Here is a 12,421-nt window from a genome sequence, read left to right on the forward strand (position 1 = left end):
CACTTAAAATATATTTAAGAAACTAAAGCCAAGGGAGGTTGAGTGACCTGTCCAATGTCAAATAAAGGTAGATTTTTAAACCATGTCCTCTGACCCTAGAGTAGATAGAGCCAGGGACTTTTCTACTGTACCAGGCTGAAAGTACATAAAGTCTATAAAATGTAATTAAGGACTCACAAAATCATATACATTTTAGAATTAAAATGTCAAGTATACAATCTCTTCCAAAGGAAATATATTCAAGAGATAGAAAAATTGTATATAAGATAATCTATACATTTTATTTTTTTAGATTTTTCAAGGCAATGGGGTTAAGTGGCTTGCCCAAGGCCACATGGCTAGGTAATTATTAAGTGTCTGAGGCTGGATTTGAACTCAGGTACTCCTGACTCCAAAGCCAGTGCTATCCACTGCACCACCTAGCCAGCCCCAATCTATACACTTTAAAAACTAATTTGCAAGTCTAGTCTTAGTGCTAAAGTCCAAAATTTTTTTCTTAATGTCAACAAAATTAAAAATAGCTTTGTTCACTTACCACTATTTTCATCTGCTGTTCCATCTAACTGAGGTATAGAAAGATTAGCCAGAAGCAAATTATTACCACTCCATTCCATTTCTTCCTCTGAAGAAGAATCTTCCTCTTCAGTTGAACTTCTATGGATGTTTCTGCATGGTGACCTTGAGAAAATTAAGATTTATTCATTAGTATGACCACTGAAAAAAAATTTACACTTCAGATTCACAGAAAATAATTTACCATACTTAAATGGTATTCAATTCAAACAGAAGTATGAAAATTTCAATTTTTAAAACAAATGAGGATAGCTTCTGTGAACTTCATTTGCAATCACTTTAAATCAACTTATATCAACTTTAATCACTTTAAATCAACTCATAAAATGAGTGTATTCTAAAAGCAAAGAAAATATTTTATTTTACCCCCCCAATTACATGTAAAATAATTTTAAATATTTTTTTAAAAAAGTTTTGAGTTCTAAATTCTATCCCTTTATTTTTCCCCTTTCCTCCTTGAGAGGGTAAGAAATATGATAGGTTATACAAATGCAATCATGTAAACATATTATCACATTAGTCATTTTATGGAAGAAAATTGAACCAAAAAGAAAGTATTTTTCAATCCTAATTCTTTATCCAGTTTTATAGCACTCTCTCCAGTTCTGTGTCATCTGCAACTGAGATAAACAAACCATCTATGCCTTTATAAATTCATTGATGCTTTTGTGTTTATATACTAGATGTATTTCAATAGTTATCCCCACTGCTCCACTGAGGACACCAAATTCCACTGTTTCAAAAACATTTAAGCAAAAACATCAGTAAAGTGACAGAACACAATAATCTGTACCGGCAATCCTCTACCTCTTTTGTATTTGGGGTTGGACTGAGTGGCAAGGCAGGGAATGGGATGAGGAGTAGAAAGGGAGGAAGATTCTCTTTACATCTGATCTCTGATATCTTTACTGTTTTTTTTTTTAGTTATTCAGGGCTTAACTTTCTTTTAGTGATTTTTTTTAATTTATCTTGTTGTAGTTGTAAACAGAAATACAAGCCTCATTTTAAGGCCTAGGAAGTTAAGGGAATTTCCCAAGATCACACCCTTGGTAATAAATAGAGATGGGATTTGAACCTTGGGCCTCTAACAAGAGGACACACACACACACACACACACACACACACACACACACACACACACTTCAAGTTTTTGCTCTATAGCAGTTCATAAAAATCTTCTTACGTTTCTTTGAATTTCTCATATTATTTCTTACTGTACAGTAGTGTTCTATTACTATTATGTTTAGATACCATAGTTTTTCAGTCATTACACCCAATGGATAGGCACCTATTTGTTTATACTTCTTTGCTACCACAAAAAGCACAATGAGGAATATTTTGATAAATATTGGACCTTTGTTTCTAATTCTTTTCTTCCTTGGGGTACATAATTGATAAGGAGACTACCCAGTCAAAGGATAAGTAAGGACAGTTAAGCAACTTCTACAAAATTTCAAATTGAAATCTAGAATAGTTGTATCATTTCAACAGGGTCACAAAACAGTACATTGGTATGCCCATCTCCCCATAGCTCCTCTAGCACTGAGTGATTACATCTTCTTGTCTATGCAGTATGGGACATATTAGGCACAGGACTGCCCACCATGGTATGCCCCTATCAGAAAGGGTGCGTGCTCTATGGGCAAGGAAGAATGGAAACAGCTCAAAAGAACTGGAGATGGGTAAGTTTAGAATATCCCCCATCCCTCATATCATGTTCACATGGACTATTTGTATCTGACCTGAGATAGAGTATTCTGAGCTCATATTGGTTTGATCAGCCACAGTCAGACATACTGTGACTGACACTAACACGGGAATGTCATCTTGGTCTTCTTCAGTAATAGATAAGAATCAACCAGTGTGGGCAACTTGGTGGTGTAGTGGATAGAGCAAAGCCCTAGAGTCAGGAGTTCAAATATGGTCTCAGAGCCTTAATACATACTTAGCTATGTTATCTTGGGCAAGTCACCCCATTGCCTTGCAACCCCCCACCCCCAAATCAGCCAGTGATGAGTCATTTACAACTTTTGAGTTATTTTGAAAATTTAACATGCTTTGACCTCTTATCTATTGTTATCTTGGTGTTATATTTTTATGTCAATTCCCTAAAGTTGATTGCCAGATTTTATTGAACACCACCTTCTAAATTAACAATCATTAATGAAAACTTTTGGAAACATTCAAAGAATTTTTTGAATCCATCTAGTAATATTTAATTCTAAATTCTTCTATCTGTTCCACAAAAATAATAAGAAAGACTATTAGAAATAATTCACAAAAATCTGGGTAAACCATATCCACAATGAACTCCTCATTTACTAGTTTAGTAATCCTGTCAAAAAAGAGATTAGTTTGGCTTAACCTGTTCTTGATTAAGTTATGTTGGAGCTTTGTGAACATCACAGCCTTTTATAGAAATCTATAGGATTATTGAGACAAATGACAAAATAAAAGAGGGAATCTACCTGTGGCAAAAGAACAGCATTTAAATGATATATGGATACTGAAGTCTTCCATCAGTACATAGGATGTTTTTCTGAAACTTCTTATCCATGTTCTATCCAGATGATCTGCTGTATATACTGCACTGACAGCATTGCTTCTATTTCTAATTCCACTGGTCATTAACTAAATCTCTCCAACATACTTCCCTCCTCTAGTTCTAGGATTTCCTCAAATGAATAGGCATAACTTTTTTTAATCATACAATGTTCTCCTGTACTCCTTCTCTATTTTTAACTGTCTTGTTTTTTTTGAATAAGACGTCTTTTTAGGTCCATTTTCTATTCACAAGTATTATCTCAAATCTCAGTGAGACCCACAAGGTCAAATTCCTTCTTGTTTTAAGATCTTTATTTCATCTTGCTATTAGCCATATTTTATGCATTTGTGTATAGGTATCAGATGCTCATTAGTCAACTGAAACTATTATTTTCAAAGTTATCAATGAGCTCTTAATTGCCAAATAGGCCTTTTTCTCAATTCTCATCCTTCAGGAAAATCTCTGTAGCATTTGACACTGTTAATTATGTTTCCTGTCTGTATTTCAATGACACTGTTCTCTTGTGATTTTTCTACTTGTCTTATTGTTCTTCTCAGTCGCCTTTAATGTCTCATATCCAGTCTTTATCACCCAGTTGTCTACTTGATGTTTCAAACTCAATAGTCCCCCCCCCAAAAAAAGAATGTGATATCTTTCTTCCAAAAACTCACTCCTTTCCCAAACTTCCCTACTTCTTTCAAGGACATCTCCATTCTTCCAAGTACCTCAGGGTCATGTCATTCCTGATACTTCATTCTCTCTTATCCTATATTTCCAGACAATTTCCAATTCTTGCCTTTATCTCCAAAATATCTCTCAAATCTATCTCTTTGAACAGTTAGCCCCCTGGTTCAGGGTCTACTTACATCTTGCCTAGACTATTTCCATAGCCTTCTAATTAGTCTCCCTAATTTAAATTTTTTTTTTTTTTAGGTTTTTGCAAGGCAAATGTGGTTAAGTGGCTTGCCCAAAGCCACACAGCTAGGTAATTATTAAATGCCTGAAACTGGATTTGAACCCAGGTACTCCTGACTCCAAGGCCAGTGCTTTATCCACTATGCCACCTAGCTGCCCCTGATTTAAAACTTTGCTCATTAATCTAGCTTCTACAGAGGAGGTGATTTTCCCTAATGCACACAGCTGAACATGTGACTGCCACATGATTTTTAGAATTAAATATAAATTTCTATTTGATACTTTTTAAAGTTCTTCACAATCTGAAACTATTCTACCTTTCCAGGCTCATTACGCATTATACCACTTCATGGACACTACAGTCCAACCAAATTGACCTCCTTCCTGTTCCTCATAAAGATTACTCCATTTTCTCTTTGTGCTTTTGCATTGGCCCCAAGCCTGGAATGTACACCTTCCTCACATCTGGCTCTCAGTTCCTTATATATATATCTGTGATGTAATAAGAATAATGATCTATTTCAGTCTTTCAATCAATTGAGTTGTCAGTTTCAGGGCTTTAGCTGACTGTCAGAAAAGTTAACAGTCTTAGACTGTATTAATAGCATAATGTTTAAAACAAAGGAAGCAGTCGTTCCACAATACTTTGCATTGGTCCCACCACATTTGGAATAGTATATACAATTAAGAGAGCTAACTTTTAGTTAATTCATTTTTGGTGGAGTACTGGCAGTCTGGATTACATGTAAGAAAGAATGCCTAGAATTATTCTAGAAACCATATAAGAAATAGCTCGAAATGCCCCACCCCTAAATAGGGATAGGTAGTATAGAAAAGGGAAGATTTAGAAGGGGATTGACTTCTGTTTTTCTTTTGGATCAAATTATTTTCACATAGCTAAAATGGGCAGAATTAGGTCTTATTTTATGACTATGAATTATGGAACACCATAAAATCTGAAGAATTAAAGGTAAGTACAACACAAAGTCACATGATGAATGTACAAAGACTGCAAAAAGTTAGCACTGTAGAATTGAACAAGAAAAGATTGTAAAGAATGTTATCAGAGATATATGCCTGGCAATGGAGAGAAAGAGATAACTGATGCACAGCTCACATGCTCCTTAAGGTGAAATTTATGCAAAAGAGACTTTGGCTTAATAAAGAACTTCTTAACAACTAAGAAGCAGGCATGGCCTGATGAAAGAGAGCTGGTCTTAGGGTCAAGATAATCTGGGTTCCATTTCTTCCTCTGACATACTGGTTCTTTAAAACTGGGCAAGTCACTTAACCTTTTGATACTGCAGGCAACTCTCTAAGAATATAAGTTGCTGGAAAGATGCTAACTTGCATTGGTAGAGGAAATTCCTGTCTAGGAGCTTCCTATGTCCATGAAATCACTAGAATAGACAATAGCCATAGACTTTTTTTTTAGGTTTTTGCAAGGCAAATGGGGTTAAGTGACTTGCCCAAGGCCACACAGCTAGGTAACTATTAAGTATCTGAGGCCAGATTTGAACTCAGGTACTCCCAACTCCAGGGCCAGTGCTCTATCTACTGTGCCACCTAGCTGCCCCTCATAGCCTTCTTAACAATTACAAGTTGCCTGAAAATGGAATGGCAATGCTTTGTGACTTTATAGACCTCCACCTCTGTAGTCTTTTTATAGGCAAATGATCAAATATTATAGGCAAACATAGTAAATACATACAGTGAAAACAGGAATGTTCTGAAAATTCAACTAATTTTCACCTCAACTTCCTAATAACATGAATATGCATGAAAAAATAAATGCAAAAATGAAATTTTGGGGGAGAGTACCTAACTGGTCCTCTTAATCAGAGTGTCCATCACAATTTTTCCTAGTTTTCTTGGAGAGGGATGTTCAAACTTTTAGCTCTTCTGGGTCCCAACACCCAAAAAACCACAATATTATCAAACACAATAATCATAAATATTATATTCTGTGGCCCTTGACAATCATTTGTTGGTCGATGGAGCCCAGAAGAATTAAAAGCTTGTACACTCCTGTGTCTGAAGAGTTTTGGGTTTTTAAGGCTAGCTCAACATAATCTTCATTTACTTTATCTGAGAAGGAAACAGTACCTATTTTCTAATTTTATCCATGATTTTATTTTCACTTGATTGGCATTGTGTTTTATTATTAAGAGACTTAATTCTCTGACTTTTGAATATATAATATTACCTATTTCAGAGAGAATTAGTATCTGATTTCCTGATAAATCCGACAATCTCTTATTACAATATCCTTTTTTTTGAAAATATTCTGACTCAATAAAATTGAAAAGTTATGCTAGCAGGCTTATAAAATTTATTTTGTCTTTATTAATTAAAAATCTGTCCATGAAATTTGTGAAAATTCCTGCCTCATCTCAATTTTTTTTTGAATGCACGTAAACCCCAAAGATTTACCCAACTGCCATCACAATTTCTATACATATTTGCAAATAATATACTTTTTTAAATATACATTCCATTTTCTTCCAATACCTTAGAGAGGCAAGTATAATGAGAGAGTACAATCAGCTTTGTATGATAAAAGATTAGGAAAAAGCCAAAGTAGAGTAGAAAATGAAGTCCACGCTTCAGTGAAAAATAGTAAGAAAGATAGGGAAAAAATGACACAAGAATATAGAAAAGAGAGTAAGTAAAGTACAAAACCTAAAGCCTGGCAAGAACAGAAAAGAATGCTAAAACATTCAATTTATTACAAAAATGGATTGCATGATATAACCAAAAAAACCCCCAGTGGTTTGAGGTTTACTGTCAACAGACTGGTCTCTGCTGTCTTTATATTTATATGGTAAAGAAGAAAGATAATAGCTCAATTTATATAGTGCTTAAAATCTGCAAAGCACTTGATATATGTACTATGGGTATATGTTCTAGGCCAACAGCATATGCTTGTCACTCATGAAGAATGAAAGTCACATAGAGAAGAAGTCTGAAGGAAGAGAGGGCGCATTAGAGTCAAGAAATAATTTGTAGTCAAAAGTAAATCATTTTGAGAAAACAGAAAATTAATATGTAATAACTAAGAAGCAAATTACCTTTTCTCGGCACTGTGTTCTTCAATATTGCTGTCCCACCTTTGGGACATCAGCAAACTAAGCTCCATTTCTTCTTTTTCTATTTGTGGTTCATTTTCTTCATCATCACTATTCTGGGGATTTCTAGAGCTTCCAAAGGAAAGATGTGAAGATGAAATGCCATGTCTTTTGCCTTGATATCCATCACTCTCCAAACCAGCCAGAAGATGCACCAAAGATTCATCAGGACTGCTGTCCACTACAAAATAAAAAACAAAGTGAATATCCATTACAGTAGTTTTTATTTTCCAAATAGTCCTACATTTTGAAACTTTAGAAAACTCAGAACAAGAAAATCTATAAGAAAGGTTTAACTTTGAAAAGTATGAATGAACTAGGAATGAAATTGAAAGAGGTTAAAAGAAGAATTTTCTAACTTCATTGCTTTAAATCTGCTAAATATATAATATCCAACACTAATAAAAGTTTCTATTAACTGATTAAAGGAATTTCTTTGGTAGATGAATCAGGAATAGGTGAAATAATGAAATGTTTAGAACTTCAAGTTTCTTATATATTTGAAGACTTCCACCCTAATCAACTGATCTTAATGTCTGGCTGCTTTGAAATCTCAATTCAAACACTATTTCTCAAATGATTCCTAAAGTGTCTGGCACATAGGAGACCATTAGAAATGCTTCTCCCTCAGACATGAGGGCTTTTTTTCCTCCCCAAATACTATTGTTGCCTTCCTTTCCATTCTCCTGAATTATACCTTGTATTTATTCTGTAAATGCTTAGAAGCAGACATGTTGCCTTCCCCAAAATTTGTGGGAGAGGACAGTTTCATTTTTTGTCTTTTTATTCCCAGCATCTGGTACAGTGACTGACATATAGCAAGTGCTTACTAAGTTCTAAGATTGCTACTTTGAAGGAGGGATCTTGTCCAAGGAGGAAATATATTGCTGGAGTTGCAGAGTCATGGAATTACTCACTATAATGAGTAGATGCTAAACCAGTCTAAAGAAAGACTTCAGAAAAAGCAAACTAAGTCACTCTAAGGGATTTATTAATAATGATAATGGCTGGTATTTATACATTATTTGCAAAATACTTTATATATTATCTCATATGATTCTCTTACCAATCCTGTGAGGTTAGATGCTATTATCTCCACTTTAAAGATGGGGAAACTGAATCTGAGAGACATTAAAATTACTTGCTCAGGTTCATATAGCCGGTAAATGTCTAAGGCAGGATCTGAATTCAGTCATACTGCTAATCTCTCTCCTTACTAAGAAGTGATATAAATTATTATTTTTTTATATAAATTATTTTTACAGTTACAAAAAACTTAAAAAACTATAAGGGTCTTAAGCACAAATCTAAGAGGTTAAAAAGGTTAAATCTTTACAGAGATTTTAAAAACTGAAGATTTTTGATATACACTTGGATGGATAAAACATAGAGCTGGTATACTTGTATAAGTATTTCTCAGAAAGACACTGTGCACAGACAATTTCTGGGCTAAGAGAAAAGGAGGAGGAAGGAAGATTGCTTTTGAAATATTACTCAGTACTTTTCATGACCTCAACTTCTCCCTGACCCAAAGGCACAGCTTTTAAATACTATTCTTTTGGTTGTGAATCATGGAATAGCATAACTCTGAACTTTGAATTTAAGTTGAAAGTGATTCAAAGAGCAATACAGTGATCCACACTGCTCCATCAAGTGTTCAGAAGCATCAGTGAAGGGATGTCATTAGAAAGATATGTGTGGATGGAAAAGATGGACTTGCAATGGGGAATGTGGGAGAGATAGTTGAGCAGAATCTTTGAGTACTATCCCTTTGTAGCCACACACCAAAAGGACAAAAGGAAGGCCCACTGGAAAGCTAGGTGCTCCCTGTGGAGGTGTCATATGAAGAGACATGCAGAGGTTTATCGAGATAGAAAAGGCAGGGATATGTTTCCACATGTGTCACTATTGATGAGAGAAATGCAAATTAATTCTGAGTCACTACTTCACAACTATCAAATTGGTTAATATGACAGAACAGGAAAAGGATAAATAATGGAAGGGATATGGAAAAATTGAGTCACTAATATACTTTTGGTGAAGTTGTGAATTAGTTTAACTCTTCTGGAGAACAATTTGGAATTACACCTGAAGAGTTATAAAACTGATACCACTACTGGGTCTGTATTCTAAAGAGCTTAAAGAAGCAGGGAAAAGAACATATTTATAAAAAAATATTTATAGCAGTTCTTTTTGTGGTAGCAAAGAATTAGGGGGATGCCCATCAATTGGGGAATGGCCGAACAAGTTACGGTACATGATTATAATGTAATACTGTTATGCTATAAGAAATGATGAGCAGGGGCAGCTAAGTGGCACAGTGGATAGAGCAGTGGCCTTGGAGTCAGGAGTACCTGAGCTCAAATCCAGCCTCAGATACTTATTGATTACCTAGCTAAGTGGCCTTGGGCAAGCCACTTAACCCCATTGCCTTGCAAAAAAACAAAAACAAAAACAAAACTCCAAACCCTAAAAAGAAATGAATGATGAGCAAATAGTTTCAGAAAAAACTGGGAAGACTTCTATGAATTCATACAAAGTGAAATGAGCTGAATGAGGAGAACATTGCACACAATAACAGTAATGTTTTATCAAAGATCAACTGGTGAATGCCCTGGCTAAAGCACTGATCTCTGACCAAGACAATGATCCAAAACCATTTCAAAAGATCCAGGAAGAAAAATTTTAATCACCTCCTGAGGGACTTATGAATTCTGAATGCAAATTAAAGCATATTTAAAAATTCTTGTCTTGGCTTTTTGGGGTTTTTTTTTGCAACCCAGTTAATGTGGAAATATATTTTGCATGACTTCACATTATAATAAGAAATGGGGTCAAATGAAAAAGAAAAAGAGAATTTGGAACTCAAAAATTTTTTAATAATGACTTCAAAAATTTTTAAACATGTAATTGGGAAGTTTACTTTGGGGAATTAAAATTGAGTAACATCAAAATAAAAACAGATTAAATAAAAAGTACATGTCAGAAAAAGATGCTACCATGATAGAATAAAATATTTAAGAGAAATCTAGTAAAAAGTCTAAAGGTGCTAATGAATGCTTTGAAGCTAGTAATTAGGAGTAATTGTAAAGAAACTACTAGAGTAGCAGAAAGGTACTTTTTTAGAGTCAGATGATAAAGGAGTTGACAGGTAAAAGTGATGAGACAGTAAGGGTACTCAACAGGGAGCAGTATATGCTGCCTCTAGCCAGTGTTGAATAGTTTTATAAGAATTTAGCTCGAGAAATTTCTGCAAGTCACACAGTAGGGATACAGATCTAGTTACAGTAGTCTCTTATAGTAACTCACCTTTAGAATTGCACTGATCAAGCAAATGTTTTTTCCCTTCTTTTTTGTCTCCCCCTAAAGCAATGATTCTTCCCCCAGAAATAAAAATGAATTAAAAAATAAAGGGAACCTTTTCAAGTTTCTATAAAAAAGCTTTGCAGAAAATGAAAAACAAAACTGACTTAAAGACCACATTTTTATACTTAACTCAATAAAGAAACATTTGATAGTATTTAGAGTTCACAATTTATTTTCACATATATGATCTTGTTTGGTCTCTATAATAACAATGTGAGACAGGTAGGGAGGAATCATTATTCTCATTTGACAAATGGAAAAATCACAGAATTTCAGAGTTGGAAGGGTCCCTAAGTGGCAATCTGGTTCAACTCCAACTAAAAAATATCCCCACCATAGTATAACCCACTGTCTCCAAGGAAAACCTATTCTAATGTAGGTGGTTTGGGAAGTTTTCCTTATGTTTAAGAGAAATCTGCCCTTTGGAGTGAAACAACATAAATAAAATTGAACTTGAGGCATATTACTATTCTGACTGGACACCTCTGAATCTTCTCCAGCTTATAAGTATACTTGTTAAAGTATGGAGCCTAGAAGTCAACACAATGCTTGCTCCTAGTGTGATCTAATAGGGCAAAGTAGAACTGAATTATCAATCAATCAGATACTTACTAAGAGCTTCTTAACTCTTAAGCATTTTGCTAATCGTTAGGTATTGCAAAGGAGGCAAAAACAGTTCCTGTCTACAAGGTACTAGTGGCAGTGAAGTCAGGAAGACCTGAGTTCAAGTTCAGTCTGAGACCCTTATCAGCTGTGTGATCCTGGCCTAGGCACCTAACTGTTGTGTGCCTCAGTTTCCTTATCTGTAAATGGGAATAATAACAATCCTATCTCTTGGAGTTGTTATCAGGCTCAAAAGAGATAATATCTGTAGAGTGCTTAGCACAGTGTCTAGCACATATTAATGCTTAATAAATGCTTATTCCTTTTCTACCTACATTACGTTGAGAATAAATCAGGACATGTAAGTTATATACAGGTAGAAAGAAAGTAACTTTAAAGGGAAAATCTTGAAAAGCCAGGGACATTCAGATCAAATCATGTTCAACTCTTCATGACCCTTGTGGACCATAAATAAGACTCCAATAATGTCCATGGCGTTTTCCTGACAATCTTCAGCAAACTGGCAAACTGAGGTTAAGTGACTTGCCGAGGAGCACAGAGCTGGCCAAGAAGTGTCTGAGGCCAAATTTCAGTTCTTCTTGGCCCAATGTTCTATCCATCGAGTCGCTTAGCTGCCAGGAGCTTATTCCTCTCCTAATGCTACATAAAATCACAATGGACTTCTTGGTTCCCCCCGGGTATACTGCTGATTCCTATTGACTGAGCTTGCAGTCTACCTAGAATCTCATCTTTGTTTTTTTTAAGTTTTTTTTGCAAGGCAGTGGGGTTAAGTGGCTTGCTCAAGGCTACATAGCTAGGTAATTAAGTGTCTGAGGCTGGATTTGAACTCAGGTACTCTGGACTCCAGGGCCGGTGCTCTATTCACTGTGCAATTTAGCAGCCCCAGAATCTCTTCTTTTTAGTTTTTTAGTTTTTTTAAATTAGTTTTTGCAAGGCAATGGGGTTAAGTGGCTTGCCCAAGGCCACACAGCTAGGCAATTATTAAGTGTCTGAGGCCGGATTTGAACTCAGGTACTCCTGACTCCAAGGCCAGTGCTCTATCCACTGAGCCACCTAGCCACCCCCATGCACCAGAATCTCTTCTTTTAACAGATAAAGTGTAACCCAATCATCTCTTGTTCATAATATTATACTTGTAATGCATTATTTTTGAACCCATGTGTAAAATTTTGCATTTATTCCTAATAAATTTCATCTTGTTTGATCTAGTCAGTGATACAATTTAAGATCTTTTCAGATCCCAATAATAGTATTTAAGGAACTGAGACTT

At 35.1% G+C, this 12,421-nt stretch overlaps 1 protein-coding gene across 3 annotated transcripts in view; it reads right to left on the reverse strand.

Moving 5' to 3' along the window:
* Positions 1-12,421, reverse strand: part of REV3L (REV3 like, DNA directed polymerase zeta catalytic subunit) — a 244,142-nt gene that overhangs the window by 112,834 nt on the left and 118,887 nt on the right. For all 3 annotated transcript variants that reach the window (XM_074187375.1, XM_074187376.1, XM_074187377.1), the window contains exons 11-12: positions 7,105-7,342; positions 536-678 (exon numbers count right to left, since the gene is read on the reverse strand). In XM_074187375.1, coding sequence (XP_074043476.1) covers positions 536-678; positions 7,105-7,342 — 381 coding nt within the window. The remainder of the gene's footprint in view (positions 1-535; positions 679-7,104; positions 7,343-12,421) is intronic.

This window comes from Macrotis lagotis, chromosome 5, assembly GCF_037893015.1.
Source record: "Macrotis lagotis isolate mMagLag1 chromosome 5, bilby.v1.9.chrom.fasta, whole genome shotgun sequence".
In the NCBI taxonomy this organism is placed as follows: Eukaryota; Metazoa; Chordata; class Mammalia; order Peramelemorphia; family Peramelidae; genus Macrotis; species Macrotis lagotis.